Source organism: Manihot esculenta, chromosome 13, assembly GCF_001659605.2.
Source record: "Manihot esculenta cultivar AM560-2 chromosome 13, M.esculenta_v8, whole genome shotgun sequence".
In the NCBI taxonomy this organism is placed as follows: domain Eukaryota; kingdom Viridiplantae; phylum Streptophyta; class Magnoliopsida; order Malpighiales; family Euphorbiaceae; genus Manihot; species Manihot esculenta.
The window spans coordinates 34,324,987-34,344,280 of record NC_035173.2 but is presented as its reverse complement, the minus strand read 5'-3'; the positions used below and the strand labels follow the sequence as shown (position 1 = coordinate 34,344,280).

At 37.5% G+C, this 19,294-nt stretch overlaps 1 protein-coding gene across 2 annotated transcripts; it reads left to right on the top strand.

The window, feature by feature from the left end:
* Positions 1–12,894: 12,894 nt before the first annotated feature.
* Positions 12,895–15,581, top strand: LOC110630324 (E3 ubiquitin-protein ligase RNF185). Of its 2 annotated transcripts, XM_021777765.2 has the most exons (3): positions 12,895–14,121; positions 14,646–15,120; positions 15,202–15,581. In XM_021777765.2, the coding sequence occupies exons 2-3, from the start codon at positions 14,676–14,678 to the stop codon at positions 15,375–15,377; spliced, it is 621 nt and encodes a 206-aa protein (XP_021633457.1). In that variant the 5' UTR covers positions 12,895–14,121; positions 14,646–14,675; the 3' UTR covers positions 15,378–15,581. The 2 variants fall into 2 exon arrangements, with proteins under 2 accessions (XP_021633457.1, XP_021633455.1); XM_021777763.2 differs by having other exon boundaries at positions 12,898–14,121; positions 14,646–15,581.
* The last annotated feature ends 3,713 nt before the right edge of the window (positions 15,582–19,294 follow it).

Sequence of the window (19,294 nt, the reverse complement as noted above, 5' to 3'; positions counted from 1 at the left end):
AGCTGAGTTAACAGAGTTGAAAGAACAGTTGCAGGACTTGGTAGATAAGGGTTTCATCCGCCCTAGTACCTCACCTTGGGGTGCTCCAGTACTCTTTGTCAGAAAGAAGGATGGATCCCTTAGACTTTGTATCGACTACAGACAGTTGAACAAGGTCACTATCAAGAATAGGTATCCCTTACCTCGGATTGATGATCTATTTGACCAGCTAGCTGGAGCAGGTTGTTTCTCGAAAATAGATCTGAGATCTGGATATCATCAGTTGAGAGTCAGAGAGACAGATGTGTCGAAAACAGCATTCCGGACGAGATATGGGCATTATGAGTTCTTAGTGATGCCGTTCGGGTTGACTAACGCCCCTGCAGCATTTATGGATCTCATGAACAGGGTATTTAGTGAGTTTCTGGATCACTTTGTCATTGTGTTTATCGATGATATCTTAGTGTATTCCAGAAATGCAGAAGAACATGCCCAGCATCTGAGGATAGTTCTGCAGACACTGAGAGAGCATGGTTTATATGCCAAGTTCTCAAAGTGTGAGTTTTGGTTACGGAGCATTGCCTTCTTGGGACATGTAGTATCAGCAGAGGGTATTGAGGTAGACCCCAAGAAGATAGAGGCTGTAGCTAACTGGCCCAGACCCACGACAGTGACTGAGATTAAAAGCTTTCTGGGACTGGCAGGGTACTACAGGAGGTTCGTTCAGAACTTCTCAAAGATAGCAGCTCCTATGACCAAATTGACTCAGAAGAACTAGAAGTTTATCTTGTTAGACCAGTGTGAAGAGAGCTTTGAGGAGCTCAAGAGGAGATTGACAACAGCACCAGTGTTAGCTCTGCCTGTCAGCAATGAAGAGTTCACAGTGTTCTGTGATGCATCTCGAGTGGGATTGGGTTGTGTATTGATGCAGAGTGATAGAGTAATAGCTTATGCTTCTAGACAGTTGAAGAAGCACGAGTTGAATTACCCTACCCATGACCTGGAGATGGCAGCAGTTATCTTTGCACTTAAGATGTGGCGGCATTACCTCTACGGGGTTAAATGCGAGATCTTCACCGATCACAAGAGTTTACAGTACATCTTAAGTCAGAGAGAGCTGAATTTGCGGCAGAGAAGATGGGTCGAATTGCTCAGTGATTATGATTGTAAGATCCAGTATCACCCGGGTAAGGCGAATGTTGTGGCAGACGCCCTAAGCCGGAAGTCACTAGGCAGTTTATCCCATATGGCAGCAGAACGGAGACCAGTTGTGATGGAGCTTTATAAGCTCTTTGACGAGGGATTACAGCTAGAGTTGTCTGGTACAGGTGCGTTGATAGCACAGATGAGAGTGACACCTGTGTTTCTGGAGCAGATAGCTCAGAGACAGCATGAGGACCCTGAGTTAATGAAAATTGCCAGGACTGTTCAGTCAGGCAATAGTGCAGAGTTCAGATTTGACAGCAAAGGGATCCTTCGCTATGGGAGTCGACTTTGTGTACCAGATAGGGGCAGTGTGAAGGAAGACATTATGAGAGAAGCTCATAATGCGAGGTATAGTGTTCACCCAGGAACCACCAAGATGTATCAAGATCTGAAAAAAATCTATTGGTGGCCAGCCATGAAGAAAGAAGTGGCGCAGTTCGTGACAGCCTGTGAGGTTTGTCAGAGGGTGAAATTAGAGCATCAGAAACCAGCCGGAATGCTTAACCCATTACCGATTCCAGAGTGGAAATGGGAGAACATAGCCATGGATTTTGTAGTGGGTTTACCAGTAGCGTCCAACAGGATAGACTCTATATGGGTGATTGTGGACAGACTCACGAAATCTGCTCATTTCATTCTAGTTAGAAGTAACTATTCTGTGGATAAGTTAGCACAGGTGTATCTGGATGAGATAGTGAGATTACATGGAGTTCCAGTGTCTATAGTTTCAGACAGAGGACCTCAGTTTACCTCCCGCTTTTGGCGGAGTCTGCAAAGTGCGATGGGCACGAGATTGGATTTTAGTACTGCTTTCCACCCACAGACTGATGGACAGTCAGAAAGGACCATCCAGACCATAGATGTAACGACCCGGAAACCGGTACCCCTCAGTAACGGTCCGAACCATCACTGGCACTAGGATCCAGATCGGCTTAAGGCCGCCGGGACCCGTAGCAAGCCGATTATACTCTCTGTGTACCTGATAAATCCCATACATGATACAAAGATACTCACCAATCCTGTAAAACTCTGTAGGCTTAACTACTGCTACTCAGATATATCAATCTGAAATGGCCCTCAGGGCCTATACCAGGGACCTGCTGTGGATCAAGGGATTTAAACCCTTTTACGCTGTAACACAATCCACTGGTATCACATCAAAGCCATACATTAAGCCTAACTCACACATTTCTCATCAAGAAACGTAATACAGGATTCATGTACAAGGGATTAATCATACATCACACTATAGCAATGATACTAGGAAAAGCACAAGTCTATCCAGTATACGACAGTACATATCTATACACATTACATTACCACTAATCTTTGAGTTACATCATGTCCACTACTTTATTACAACCATACATTCATGCATATCTTCCCTCTGTACTCTTGCTGACTTTAACTTCCCATAGCTATCTCAGAACCTGCAAAACTGGGGTTAAGGGAGTGGGATGAGCTACTACAGCCCAGTGAGGAGGAACAATAAAAACAGTTCATTCATTACATGCTTTCATGAAATGCATCACATCACAAACATATCATCTCAAGGATGAATTTGTCACCAATAGCCCTCAACTACATGTTATAATACAACTGTGCCAAGGAGACGATGTCATCACCTGGTCTACACTTATCTCTCTGATATCATAACATGACTAACTGTGCCAAGGAGACGAGGTCTCACCTGGTCTACACTTAACTCTGATTTGACAGCCCAGCTGTCTCACTCATAGTACCAGGAGCGACCTGGACTATCCAGGGGCGACCTGGTATGGCTATCTCATGCCATAAATCTGTATCTGCTCTCTGTCAAGGGCTAAGGATCATCCAACATTCATCCACATAAACAACAACGTATATGCAATGTATCATCGTCGTGAAGTCTAATGCAATACAACCTAATACATAACATGGCAGTTTATGATGCATGGATCATGCTAGAATCGTGTCATTTCTCAAGTAAAATATGAAGTTTAGTTCCACTCACCTCTAGCCAATGCTGGCTAACTCTGGGCCAACTCTAACTCTGGAGCCTCCTCGGTTCCTCGGTCCAATCCTACACAGATGGACGTAAATGAGGTACCAAACATACTCTAACATAACTATGAACATCTCTCCAAAAACCCTCTAAAACATCACAAAACATGCATGCAAAACAAGCAAAGGAAGACTGGACAGGGCACCTTCGGCAGCACCTTCGGCGGCCGAATGTCTCCTCCAGAGACGAAAGTCAGGCATGTTCGGCGGCCTAACTTGGACTTTCGGGGGCCGAACCTGAGTTTAGCCAGAACTCAGTTTCGTGCACAAGGACGCCTGCCAGTCCCTCCATCACCTGTTCAGACCTCAACACATGCATTTAACCCTTCTAAAACATGCATAAACACTTCAACAAGCCTAAGGGAGCTTAAAATAACTTTAAACTCCAACAAACAAGCTCACAAGACACACATCAAACATAAAGGATTCATAAACCCTATGATGCACATCTCATGCAAACTCATGCCTAGCTCCCTTTTCCCTTTACAAAACTCATAAAAACATCATAAGAACCATGGATCAACACTTACCTCTTGAAGAACAAAGGCTGAGATGATCCAAACTCAAAGATATGGAGAAACCAAGCTTCAAAAGCTTCAAACTCCAAAACCTTGTTTCAAGCTCACAACTCTTCAAAACAAGGGTAAAACTCAGTAAAACCGTGAAAGATTTGAAGAAAAACCATGAAAATACTTTAAGGAGATCAAGACCTCACCTAGGTCAGAAGGAGAGAAGAAACCTCCTCTTTTTTTCTGCCACTCGGTGCCCTTATAGATGAGCAACCGCCTCAGGTTCGGCTGCCGAATCGCATGCAAAACTATGCAACCTTCGGCGGCCGAACTTAACCTTCGGGGGCCGAAACTAGGGAACTTTAGGCGGCCGAACTTAACCTTAGGGGGCCGAACATGGCAAAATGCCTCCTTGGCCATATCTCTTCAAAATTCAATCCTTTTCTACGCTAAACCTTTAAAACACTTGAAAAGATTTTAGAAAACTTTCTCTTACCCTTCCAGAGACCTCTGACATCCTCGAACTCCCCCGGACGGTAGGAATTCCGATGTCTGAATCTCGCCGGGTATTACAATAGAGGATATGCTTCGCCTATGTGTGTTAGACTTTGGCGGTTCTTGGAGGCAGCATCTACCTTTGGTGGAGTTTGCCTACAATAACAGCTATCATGCGAGCATCGGGATGGCTCCTTATGAAGCTTTGTATGGGAGGAAGTGCAGATCCCCTGTTTGCTGGGAAGAGGTAGGAGAGAAGGCTCTTGCAGGGCCAGAGTTAGTAGACATTACCAGTAGAATGGTGCCCATGATCAGAGAGAGAATCAAAACAGCTCAGAGTAGACAGAAAAGTTATGCAGACGTTCGCAGGAAGCAGTTAGAGTTTCAAGAGGGTAATTGGGTATTGCTAAAAGTGTCTCCAATGAAAGGAGTGGTTCGTTTTGGAAAGAAAGGTAAATTGGCTCCACGGTACATTGGACCCTTTGAGGTATTGCAGAGGATCGGAAATGTGTCGTATAAGCTGGATTTACCTGCTTCTATGGAGAGAATTCACCCGGTATTTCATGTTTCTATGCTACGACAGTTTGTGTCAGATCCGAATCAGGTTCTGAGTGAGCCTGAGGTGGAGATTCATACGGATCTCACCTATATAGAGCAGCCAGTGCGGATTCTGGACACGCAGATCAGACAGCTAAGGAACAAGGAGATTCCGATGGTGAAAGTTCTATGGAACCACCATAATCTAGAAGAGTGCACCTGGGAGACGCGGGAGTCTATGCTCCAGCAGTATCCACATCTGTTTTGAGGTTAGTTTCCTCCTTGTGTTTTGTTTTTGTTGTTTTAGGAACATTCGAGGACGAATGTTCTTAAGGAGGGGAGAATGTAATACCCGGCTAGAGTCCGGCACCGGAATTCCTGTTGTTTGGTGGAATCCGGGGTGTCGGAATTCTAGAAAAAGGTAGAATTTATGTTTTACTAAGTGGTATGATTTGTAGTGATGTTTTACGGTTAATGGAAGTGAGTTTTGAGTTGAAAGAACCTAAGGCAGTTGAGCCAAGTTCGGCCGCCGAAGGTAAGTTCGGCCGCCGAAGGTGTTCGGCTTCCGAAGGTAAGTTCGGCCCCCGAATGTTGCATGGTTTTGCATGCGTTTGGGCAGCCGAAACTGAGTTGGCCAGCTAGCTTTTGGGCATCCTTAGTCAGCATTTTGGACAGGTGTTATGTCCAATTTGTTGCCAGAAACTTGGCCACGTCTCCCCTGGTTTATTTGCTGAGTTTGAGCAGCTCATGCAGAGTGTTTTGATTGTGCACAAGGGTTTGAATGTTTTGAAGCACAAAGCTAAGTTTGTGAGAGTTTGAGGAGAGTTGGTCCGTTTTCCTTAGTTCAGAGTGTTCAGCTTCTTGTTACAGGAGGTAAGTAATGCTCTTGAACCTGTTTATGTGTTTTCTGAAGGTTTTATGGCAGTTACGGGAGAGAGATGCATGTTTAAGTGAGAAGTAGTGGTTTTGATGAAGTTATGCATGTATACATGTTTCTGTATTTGTTTGATTTGTTGTTTGGGGTTATTAGATAGTTTTGGACCCCTGTGATCATATACATGCGTGTATGTGTGTTGAGGAGTATGGTTTGAATGGGAGAAGGGAAGGAGAAGATGGTTTGCCGTTGAAGCTGAGTTCTGGATGAACTCAGGTTCGGCCGCCGAACCTCTTGCATGGTGGCTTGGCTGCCACAGCCTGTTTTGCATGTTCGGCTCTGTTTGGGAGTTTCGGCCGCCGAAGGTGCCGCCGAAGGTGCTTGAGTTTCGTCTCTGGAGAGGACATTCGGCCGCCGAACCTGCCGCCGAAAGTGTCCTGTCCAGCTTTCTTTTGCATGCTTTGCAGGGATAGTTGAGTGAGTTTAAGGGGATTCTTGGGGAAGTTTAAGAGAGTTATTCTACGCTTGTTTGGTCCCTCATTTGAGTCCATCTGTATAGGTACAGACCAGAGGAACCAGAGAGAGCAGCAGTGAGTACTGCTCCAGAGGTTCAGAACCTGCAGAGTCAGTCAGTCCAGATAGCCAGAGGTGAGTGGAACTAAACGTAATTCTTTTACTTGCAAAATGGAATGTTTTAGCATATCTCATGCATCATGTTTATGCCATAGGTTGATTGCATTAGTATCCACGAATATGTTGCATTGCATTGTTAATTATTGATGTGGGTAAATGCTGAATGATCCCATAGTCACAGACAGGAAGTCCAGGAGCCTTTGACTACGCCCTGGCAGGTATAGCGAAGTCCAGGAGCCTTTGACTACGCCCTGGCAGGTATAGCAAAGTCCAGGAGCCTTTGACGACGCCCTGGCAATGGTAAGTACAGAGGTGTTATATACACATATACATATATGACAGGAAGACCAGGTGCTCGATTCTACGCCCTGGCACAGAGTTACTGGGACTATGTGGTGACAGGTTTACTCTTGATGTGGCTTGTCTGTGATATGGTGCATTCCATGAGATCATATTTTACTGAGATGTTTTACTGTTCTACTCACTGGGCTATAGAGCTCATCCCACTCCCTTAACCCCAGTTTTGCAGGTTCAGTGTACAGTGTACAGGGACAGTCCAGCAGAGTACAGGAAAAGTAAAGAGATCTGTAATAGCTTAGAGTGGACATGTAATAGTAAAGAGATGTAATAGTTGTTGCTTGACCTAGTGGTGTATGTTTTGTACATGATCTGTATATGTATATATGTTTTCCTGTATGTGAAAACCAGGCTTAACAGGTATGAGTTAACCCTTCTAGAGCAAGCTCTAGTCAGGGATACAGAGTACAGAGTACAGAGATAGTGCATGCACAGGTTAAGCCTTGGTTCAGAAAAGAGTTTTATTTTCACAGAAAATGTATGATCATGTATAAGGTTTACAGGTACACAGAGAGTATAGCAGGCTTGCTACGGGTTCTGGCGGCCTTAAGCCGACCTGAATCCTAGCGCCGGTGACGGTCCATTTTGGGGTCGTTACAGATTCCCTCTCGATCTCCAAGAGGTAAGCTTAGATCCTGCCCCTCTTGTATGTTTTAAACGAGTTTTATGAAGTTTTATGGGGTAGAAATGCATGTTTAGGTTATTGTTGGTTTTATGGTTAATGTTATGTTTTTGAGCAATGTGGGTTGTTTGATGTGTTGTAGTTGGGGTTTAGGATAGTTTGAAGCCCCTAGGAGCTTATATACTTGAGTTTGCATGTTTTAGAATAGGTAAATGCATGTTGAATGAGTTAGGAGGCTTTTGTGCATGTTTGAGGCTGAGTTTCTGCCCTTTGGAAGAACTCAGGTTCGGCAGCCGAAGGCTCTTTCGGCCGCCGAACCCTGCCCCCGAAAGTGGACTTTCGGCTCTGGAAGGGAGTTTCGGCCGCCGAAGGTGCCGTCGAACATGCATGAGTTTCGTCTCTGGAGGGAACCTTCGGCAGCCGAAAGTGCCGCCGAAGGTGCATGACTTTGGGCTCTGGAGGGACTTTCGGCCGCCGAACCTGCCGCCGAAAGTGCCTTATTCAGCCTTCCTTTGCATGATTTATATTATTGTTTTAAGGTGTTTTAGGGGGTTTTTGGGGAGTATTTTAGAGTCATGTTCTTGGATGTTTGGTCCCTTATTTGAGTCCACTTGTGTAGGTTCGGACTCGAGGAACCGAGGACCTCAGCAGTGAGACGACTGCTTCAGTGTCTTGTCAGAGCTAGCCTAAGGTGAGTGGAATAACTCTTTATGCTTTTAAGCAAATAAATCAGTTCTTAACATGATTCTTGCATCATGAATGCCATGAGATATACCAGGGTGCTTGCATTAGAACTCACGAATATGTTGCATTGCACATTATGTTGTTGATGTGGATGAATGTTGGATGATCCTTCAGCCCGCACTATGATATGATATGATATGGTATGGTATGGAAGACCAGTGAGGCCCATTCTACGCCCCTGGCACTATGTAAGAGAAAGACCAGTGAGGCCCATTCTACGCCCCTGGCATATTGGAATGTTATGTTATGTAATGTAAGAGAAAGACCAGTGAGGCCCAGTCTACGCCCCTGGCACTATTGGAATGTGTAGTGGGCTATCGGTGACAAGTTCATCCTTGATGTGATTTATCTGTGATATGATGCGTTCCATGATATTACATGTTTTAAATACAATGTTTTACTATTCTGCTCACTGGGCTCTAGTAGCTCACCCCACTCCCTTATGTCCCCAGGTTTGCAGGTACGGAATAGACTAGGAGGTCAGCTAGAGTAATGTCATGGTCATGTAATAGTTAGTAGTGGACATGATAAATATTGAATTGTAATGTTTAGTACAGTAATGTAATGAATAGCATTAAACAGTTATGTAATGTAATGGTGTTGTTGAGGATAGAATTGTGCTTGACCCTAGTATGTTGTTAATCCCTTTTGAGTACATGATTTTAATAATGTTTATGTAAACCAAACTTAATACATGTTATGTCACCCCATTGGAGCTTTGATGAGGACTCCAAGGTGGGGTTAATGTTTATGATTATGAATAGTGCATGAACATGTTGAGTTTGGTGATTGAATGAAAAGAAAAGTTCAAAATTTTTATGTATGTGTTGATCATGTATGGGATTAAACAGGTTTACAGAATGAATATTTGGCTTGCTACGGGTCCCGGCGGCCTTAAGCCGATCTGGATCCTAGCGCCCATAGCGGTCCGGATTCCGGGTCGTTACATTAAGCTTGGGGATGAAAGAAAAAGTTTAAAGTTTTTATGTATATGCATGATCATGTATGGGATTTAACAGGTATACAGGATGTATGTTAGGCTTGCTACGGGTCCCAGCGACCTTAAGTCGATCTGGATCCTAGCGCCGGTAGCGGTCCAGTTTCCGGGTCGTTACCATGCATTTCTCAGTCTCACTTATCGAGGGGCCCAGAAGATATCTCTCTCAGAGAGGGAGAAATCCTATCTTGATTGTTCAATATCCTCTACATAATTTCTATTATGCTCAATCATAACCTTTATGATTCTCCGATTAAAGACAATGTTTGGTTATGTCAAAACATAATAGTCCTTATGTTGAAAACTATGACAATCTCAAGTCAAAGGATTAAGACATAACTACTTTGAGATTCACTTATGACAATAACCCATATAGTGATCTCAATGCGAGTCCATCCAATACTTTGTTCTCTAACAAGTATCTATGATTATTGAATTATATCAACATATACATAATCATCTCATGATTATCAATCAATAATCATACTAATTATATTTTATTATTATCAACATAATAATAAGTAACCAGGGATGATAATCATTATTATGTAACATGCAAACAAATAATAATGATAAAACCTTTTTTATTAATAACTAAACGACATACAAAAAAGGTCCAAGATAATGGCCTAGGGCATATACACTAACATGAATAACCCTAATTCCTTATTGTCCACAGTGCCGAAGGGGAAATACTTTCTCACGACATCCTTCTTGCAAGCAAAAGCTTCCCGATCTACCTCATGGGGTTGGAAGAGTATAATATGGGCAAAGAAACTTTTAGAAAAGGGGGTAAGTTGGGAGGTGAGCTATGGAAAATCAATTCAGTGCAAGAAAGATCTTTGGGTGCCTAGCTGTTTCCTTAGTCCTTTAAAGCTTAAACCTAATCATGATCTAAACATTGTCTGGGCAGCCCAACTTATCCATGTAGAGAGACTATAATGGAACATGGCACAACTAAAGAAGAATTTCTACAATAAAGAGATATTATATATTTTACAAATTCCAATTTATATTATTGGGAGAAGATAGTTGGGAATGACATTTCACAAGGAATGGCACTTCACAAGGAATGGAAGATATGAGGTGAAATCATGGTATTTTATTGCTAGAGAAATCCTCTACAATTCCTCATGGGAAGTTGAGGCGAAGCCGGGGTTGACTGTTTCACAAATTTATCAAAATCTAGAAAAGCATTTGGCAAATTAACCTTCCTAAAAAAATTTGCTATTTTTTTACGGAAGCTCTTGCAGGAGAAGCTGCCTACTAAAGAAACTATAAATAGGAGAATGCCTCAGGTCTCTCAGGTTTGTGAGGAGTGTGGGAAAGCTTAGGAAGAATTTCTATGATAAAGAGATATTATATATTCTAGAAATTTCAATCTCTATTCTTAGGAGTGAAGATAGTTGGGAATGACACTTCACAAGGAATGGAAGATATGAGGAGAGATCATGGTATTTTATTGCTAGAGAAATCCTCTACAATTCCTCACGGAAAGTTGAGGCAGAGTCGAGACCGATCAGTTTCACGAATCTATCAAAATTCTAGAAAAGTATTTGGCAACTTAGCCTTCCTAAAGAATTAGCTTTTTTTTTTTATGGAAACTCTTGCAGGAGAAGCTGCATACTAAAGAAGCTATAAATAGGAGAACGCCTCAGGTCTTTTAGGTTTGTGAAGAGTGTGGAAAAGTTGAGTCAATAAGACATGTTTTCTTTGAATGCCCAAGAGTAGTCGAAATTTGGTTCAACTCTCTTTTTTAATTGCGAACAGATCAAGTGAATCAAGGAAACACTAAAAACATTTGGACTAATACTCAAATTTATTTAAATACACAGGTTGGGAGCGACGAAATGATCACTTTTTTTTTCTTTTTTTCTTTGATACATTTGGAAAAGAATGAATCTCTTCATTTTCTAAGGACAAATTCAAGATTGTTTAGAAGTGATTCGGGCTGCTTTGAGACATCATAGGGAGTGTCTTCTCGCAAATCAGGCGGAGTCAAGGGAGAATCAGTATTTACTATATGCAATTATGACCTTTATATCACCACCTTTAAACAATATAAAAGTTAATTTTGATGTTGCAGTTAACAGAGAGAGTTGAAACTATTATGACCATCCGGAGAAATGATCAAAGTTAACCATGTGGATGAAGCTGCAAGCAAATTAAGAAAATTATAAATCCTCTTATCTTGAAAAGTATGGTAGAGAAGCAGTCTTTTTTATTAGAGCTCGCAATTTTAAGAAGGTGATTATTGAATGAGACAAACGATCAGTAATTGAAGCTCTGAAAAGCAATTTCCCATCCAGTAGCATTAGAGTCATTATCAGTGATATTATCAAATGTTATTATAATAATATCCTACTGCATTAATCAATCACAAGCATTTTATATTTTTTATATGCTGATGGTATATATAGATAAATGAACAAGCAAATCTTATTATTATGATAAAAAATATAAATATTTAATACGTGGGGCGGCAGCCTAGTTGGACTGAAGCATATAATAATGTGAAGTGACTTTAGATTTTTTTTTTTTTTTTTTTTTTGGGTGGGTGATGATGATGCTAACAGTCTCTTTGTACAAATTTTATAACAGTTTATTCATTTATATAAATTATGGAATGGACAATTATCCACCACAGAATCATATCCACGTCAAGTTATGAAAAACAATTATTAATTTTGCATGACTCATGCATATTATACTTATAAATAATTTTAATTTTTTTAGATTATGTGAATTATGTATTGTTAATATGTCATCATGTTTTTCTAAAACAATTTGAAAGATTTTAACGTTTAAATCATGACCGTTTTATTACCTTTTCATATAATATGAAAACAAAAATCTCAATTTTATTAGTTTTAATAAAGTTTTTTTAGAACAAAGGGAGTAAAAATATTATGTTGAATTTAATATTTTAAGGAAAATTATAAAAAAACCTTAGTCTCTATTTGTTTATTAATTTTTTTTTATATTTTTTAGTATTTAAAATAATTAAAATAATTAATTAATAAAATATTTTTCTAATCAAATAAATTTTAAATAATTTCAAAAAAATTACTTTTAGAAAAAATTATTTTTTTATATTTTAAAGATATTATTATATACAAATTTATTAATATATTTTATTTTTTTTAAGTCATAACTAATTTATTAATATATTTTTTTAAGTCATAACTAATTTATTAGTTGATAAGTGCATCTAAATAAATCTGATAGATCTCAGATTCTATTCTTTAATTTTTATTTAAAAAAAAATAAATTTTAAAAAAAATATTTTTCATCCAAAATATGTTTTAAAAAAATATTTTTAAAATACAAATTATTCGCACAAGAAACTGTAACTCTATCATGTCCAATTACACGTTCATTAAACATAATTTCGATTATAATATTAAAAAATTTAATGAATAATTATTAAAAATTATAAAATTTAAATTTTTTTGCTATTATCTCTTATTAATTAAACATTTCTATATATAGAAATATTCTTAAAGTTTTTTTTATAAATTTCAAATACCAATTTTTTTTTGGGCAACATGTACATATAGTATATTTTATGAAAGAGGATTACGATAATAAATGATTAGGTTAAAAAAGAATAAGTGAAATCAATGTAAACATATGAAAATGCGACGAATGTGTGATGGACGCAACATTGAATTATTAATAGAATTTGGTAATTTTTGGAAAATTGGAAGCAAACTTGAACTTTCCAATTAGCCGGAAAGTGGGCGTTGTGGGCCGCATTAGCCTTCACCTTTTCTTTTTCTTTTTTTCCCTTCTCTTTAGGATAACATTGCATTAAAGGGAAAAAATCGAAATCTTAAATAATTGAAGGACCTAGTAGTAACATGACAATACTCCAAGACGTTGGTCAATACCTGGTTGCAAAACCTTACTAGAGTTGCCGATTGCTTAAGAAACATGCCCTTTATAGAGGAAAGTCAGTTCTCTAAACAGTAGCCAAAAGGCCATAACAACACACAGAGCATCCCAGTAAATTCCATGAACAAAAGCTAAGAGACCTCCATCGACACATGCAATCAAAGATCCACAAGCCATCGCCCCATTGGAAATTGGAAGATATACGACACAAGACGTCTATCAATCTAGGGTCACCAATGGCACCATGCAGAGAAAGATTGAAGGACTAAAGAAGAGAAGATGGCATCCAACTACAACCGACTTTTTACGGTTAACCAAACACCTAAAAGCCATTCAACTACGATCGATTTTCTACTGTTAACCAATAGCCTGAATTGCAATAAGAAGAAGTCTTGAACCTCTACCAGACAACCATCACATCAAAAGAGAGGATGCGGCGGAGCTCGTCGCAAACTGGATTTGCCGGACGTAGCAGTATGATCCCAAGTCATCAATGTCAGTACACAACAGCCCATGCTAGAGCAGAATCTGAATGCCTCAATTAATAAAACTCCCAAATCTAGATATCAGAAAATCAAAATCAAAGCAACAACCATTAAAAAAAAAAAAAAACAAACTATACAACAGACAGACGGAAAGGAGACCTGAAGGCCTCCTTTCCGCCGGCCAAATAAAAACTTTCGCACCGATTGTTCTTGCTCTAGTTTACTCCGTTTCCTTTCTCTCTCTTAATGATTTCTGTAAGCTAAACTCAAAACAGCCCACGTCCACCTCAACGACAATGCCTAACGGATCCTTAGTCAAGAGTCGAGTTAATGCTTTCAAATGAAGTAATTTTTCATAAGGCCTACATAATGGGCCTAAGCTCATGTGGTTCCGAGGAAATGGTCCATGATGATAATATGGTCCGAGTCCAGCTCATTAGCAATCGTCGGCAGAAGTATGCATATCGTACGGCTTCGAGAGATGCTACCTTCCAAATTCTTATCATAACCAGCGAAACCGCACGATGAAATGGACACAGCGTTGCTAAACAAGTAGAGGTTTATAGTATCAAAATTCTGGCGCATCGTCATCGTTTACCAGTGGGGCGAAACTAAGAAGGAAAATTCTGGGCTGCTCCTACGAATATCGATTTCTTGCACAATATTTAGATTCCTCTCGTAGACTTCGTATTTGTCTCTCTGTTTTTTTCGCCTCTCTCTCGATTGCTCAAAGTGAAGGCAAGGTCAGTAATCTCTCTTTGCTGATCTTTCTTTCCCTGTTTGTATTGGTCCTTATTTCGAATTTTTTGTTGTATTGACTGGGTATTATATGAGCTAATTAGATTCGAAAGGAAAAGAAATGAGGGAAATTGGCATTTTTTTTCTGTTGAATTTTTTTAACGATTTCTTGATTTGGTTTATTTATGTTATTTCTTGGATTTTTTTTAAAAAAAAATTTTTATTCGATTCTTTTGTACATGTTAATTGGATTGTCCAAACCCTAGTTTATTTGGGCTATGAGTTTGAAAATTTACTTCGATTCGGTTGCTTTTATTGGACGTGTGGAATATGGGCGGTCTCTCATTTGGTTTTCTTCATTCTGAATTTCAATTGACGACCTTATTTATAGAGATTATGTGCGTTTAATTTGGTTTTGGTTCGGAATTTCTTTGCTTTTCATGCTTTCTGGGGTTTTTTGTTGCTTTGTTCGTGTTCACTAGACTAGATTCTTGTTAATGATGCTTATGTTAGATTGTTTTTATTTCAGGCAGTAGCAGTTGTGCTGTCAGATATAGAGATGACAAGTGGGTTTGGTGAATCAACAAGCACGCCACCTGAAAGTTCGGCTTACTCAGGCAATAATGCCAATGATGCTGGTGATTTTGAATGCAATATATGCTTTGAATTAGCTCAAGATCCAATTGTAACCCTCTGTGGTCATCTCTTCTGTTGGCCTTGCCTGTATAGATGGCTGCATCATCATTCGCATTCCCATGAGTGTCCAGTGTGTAAGGCTCTTATACAAGAAGAAAAATTGGTTCCTCTTTATGGTAGAGGCAAAATGCAGAGAGATCCTCGAGCCAAATCTTATCCAGGCATTGATATTCCTAATCGCCCTGCGGGGCAAAGACCTGAAACTGCCCCTCCTCCTCCCCCTACCCCTCCACATGAAGTTAATAATTTTCCAAATTATGGGCTTGGGTCTATGGGGGGATTTGTACCAACGATGACTGCAAGGATTGGTAACTTTACATTGTCTACTGCTTTTGGTGGTCTGTCTTTATTCCCTTCCTTGTTCAATGTTCACTTTCATGGTTTCCCAGATGCTACAGTATATGGAACAACATCTGGTTTTCCATATGGATTTCATGCATTTCATGGTGGCTATGCTCATGGATTCCCACAGCCAAGGGGTCGAAGACACCATGCTGATAATGTTTTGAAGAATCTTCTTTTGTTGGTTGGCGTCTTGGTAGTCCTTGCTCTGCTTTGGTGGTAAATCAATCATTTGCCATTTGAATTTGAACTTCTATCAGTCATTTGAGGTGTCCTCCTGTGTCTGTATATACGCCAGCTGTTTTGGTGCTTTCTTTTTTATTTTCAAGAAAAATATTAATAGTTAATAAAAATACTTTCTGATTCTGTAGTGATAAACACTTTTGATGAATTTTTATGTTTTTTAAGAGTCGCTTTCAAATCCCAACTGATGTTCTCTTTGTATGCGTGTTGTGATAATCTTCTTCTCAATGTTGAATCCTTTTTGGCTGACACTTTGAGACTTAGCAAGTTCATTTTGAGAGTTGTGCCTGTGAGCAGGCATCGAATATTTAGGCAGGAGGCTTCATGTATTTAGATATTGGAAGATATTAAAGTCTTGATTGCTCAAAATTATGCCGTTCAGTTTACTTGTGGCTGTGCTTCAGATAATTATGAGTGCAGTTTCAAGTATCCAGAGAACTTCCAGAAAGTAGATGTATCATGTAGATGTTCAAATCATTTATTCAATCTGCAGACTTGAAATGATCGGTTGTTGATAGCATGCAAAGACACGTCAGCATGAATTCCTCAATTTCTGCTTGTTTTTAGACACTCACATTTTCTTCTTAGCGCCTCAATATGCTTATTTATAGTTTTAGCATAAAATGGACCTAACTGCAGCTCTCATGTCAGCCTATCTCAAGTGGGATATTCACTTATCCGAGCATAAAACTTCATCTCTTATATTATTCGTTGATCATACCTTTGCTATGCTATTAACTCTTATGGGTCTGTATTTTGATACTCATTTAGGATTATGCAGCATTTGGTTTAAACAGTTCTAACCCAAGTCATTTTTAAAAATATTTAAAAATAGTATTCATATTAATGTGCACTTTCTGTTATTATCTTTCGGACCACTCTGAAAGACCTATGAAAAAAGGCAGTTCAGAAAAGCCAGGAGCTTGAGGATGATCTTCTTGGAAATTGCTTATTATTGCTGCTTTGACTCGGACGTGCTTTGGCACTTAGAATTTGATTAAATTAGTAGAATTTGTTTTTGAGGGTGAGCAAGAGAGGAGATAATGCAGGCATGTGCACATATCTAATTTTCCTCAAGATTCTGATATCTGCTACTGTCCAACGAAATGATAGAGACAGTGACTGGTTTGTCAAATTTGTCATTATGCTGAAAAAGTAGCCAAAGCTTTTATGTTATTGAAATTTTAATATTTCATATAACTTTAATTAATTACTCACCAGTAAAGTTGTTGCTGGAAAAATCAAAATCTCATTGATTGATATTCTCTTCTGGTCGTTCATGATCTTCTTCTTTGTATATTTTTTTTTTTCAGTTAAAATGCATATTATGTACTGTTAATAATACTTAGTTTAACATTTTTATTTATTAAGTATTTAATTTTACTTATAATCTGATAAATATTTAAATTTTAAAAACTATCATTTTTAAATACATAAATTTAAAAAAAAATATTTTAAACACTTCATTTTTAAAAAAAAAAATTATTTTTAAATATAACTTCAAAAGTATAAATATGAAATTTTATTTTTAAAGATAATTTTAAAATTATAAATTTGATAAAATTATATTTAAAAGTAATATTTTTTAAAAAATTTAGATAAAATTAAGATGTTGAATAAATAAAAATATTAAAATATAAATATATAAATACATATTTAACTTTTTTTTATCTGTAAATAAACATTGCCCAGGGCCTTGGGCTTTGTACTTTGATTACTCGTGTATATGAGTACACAATTTGTTTTACGTTGACATGTTAATTAGAATATTTTATAAAAAAAGACATTAATTGAAAAATATTAAAAATTAAATTTAATATATTTTACATAAAAAATCAAAATATGTAAATAATTTTATTTAAAATAATAAATTGTTCAAAAACTAAATTTGAATCATAATATCGAATAAACTTATAATATGAGTTTTGTTTTTTTACCCTGCAAACTAAATTTTATTACAAATCGTTTCTTAACTTTTATTTCAAAATAGAAAAAAATGTTACTCAATTTTTAAGGATCGTTGTTACGGCTCGTTAGATAAAAATTTCTTAGGCCATTTTTCATTATTTTACTAATAAAACTGATATATGAAAGTTTTAATAATATAAAAATTAAAAACTTAAAAACGTAAAAGTTTTGCATGAAAAATTGATGATATTATCTCCAAATAGTAAGAAGAGATAACATTACAAATATTTTATGTGAAATTCTTTTATTTTTTATTTTTATACTGTGTTAAAAATAAATAATGATCACCTCTGAGCTCGTCTCACCGCAGTCTAGGACCAGACCTATGAAAACAGCCCATTATTTAGAAATTCTCAAGTCACTCATGCGAACTGAGTCTCATCCGCTCAGCCTCACAACCGGGTTTCATCTGACTTTCTCCACCAGGTCGGCCTCGTCTTCATTGCACCTCGGGTCGATCCCATTTGGGCCCAGCTTTGTTCCTATCATCCGGTCCAGCCCGGAACCCGAAGAAAGATTCATCCATCAGCCTCATAGACCCGCCTACACGCGCACAGAGAGAATCAGAGGCCATTACGCATGGGGCAGATATTTGATTCTCTCGTACGTCCATATCAGCGTAGCAGGGACATGTGGTCTAATGATACTCGTTCTGTTGGCACGTCACTAGCAGATAAAAGGAAACATATAAAAGGAGAAATATTTCTCTCTATGTTTAAATTTTTTTAAAATTTTACAGAATTCATTGTAAAAATTCTATTTCTCTGAATCTCAAATCATCAAATAATAAATGACCTGAGAAATAGTTTATTTAATGTTTTAAATATAGAATATCTTATTGTAACAAATTGAAAATAAGTCATAAGAAACTCCAAAATTAAAGTACACTATTTTCAGTTAGATAATTATTTAATATTTAAAATTTATTAATTTGATTAATTTAAATTTATATTAAATAAATCTATTAAAGAGAATAAAATATTTTTATTAAATTTTAAAAATATTTGATACTTAATATTTAAATTCAATTATACTTAATCGAAGAAATAGCTCGTGATAATTCAATATATTCTTTTAAGTTCTTTAATTTTTATTTAAAATAAAAAAAAATAAATTTTTTTATTATGCATGTTTGATGAAATGATTTTATAAAAATTTATTTAATTTTTTTTTTTAATAAAATCATTCATGTGAGCGAAGAGAAGTGAATATAACTTTTTCAAATAAAGTACGAGACTCTTCAACGGTAGAAAAAGAACACCACATCGGTTTAGCCAAGTTGCTTCCTTCCTCCTATGGCGTTGTGTGTTGTTGTAAGATGGCGATGAGAAATTAACGCGCTTTGATTCAGAAAGCTGTCGGAGGACTCTGTTAGTCGGTAACAGACAAGATTGAAATGATGGTTTTCAGCTGACTTTTCGGCCGCCTTTGACCCTCCCTTTCAAAGCTTATTGTCGGTAATAATTTTTAGTTTTGGCCCATTTTTTAAAATTCTTCCTTTTCTTTTTATATATTTTATTTATTGAAATGAATGTTTTTTTAATAACACTATAGAGCATGAAGTTATCCGAAAATCAATTTCATTACTTTTAAATTAAATATTTATATTTTTATATAATTTTATAAATAAAATGTTTAATTTAATAATTATTATCAAATATATTACACTCATTTTATTTATTTTTTTTTTAAAAGAAAAAAGGTGGAGTACAAAAGGAGCAATTTGAATAAAAGCCGACAACACTAGACATTTTTTCTTTAACCTGCAATAAGCCATGGCATTAGGGATGATATTGAAAGGTATTTTCATACTCTATTGGGGGATTGTTGCTTTAAGCTTCTGTACTCAAATCAACAAATTGGAAAATAGAAATTTGGGTTTATATAAATTTAAAACATAAATTTATATATATATAAATTTATTTATAT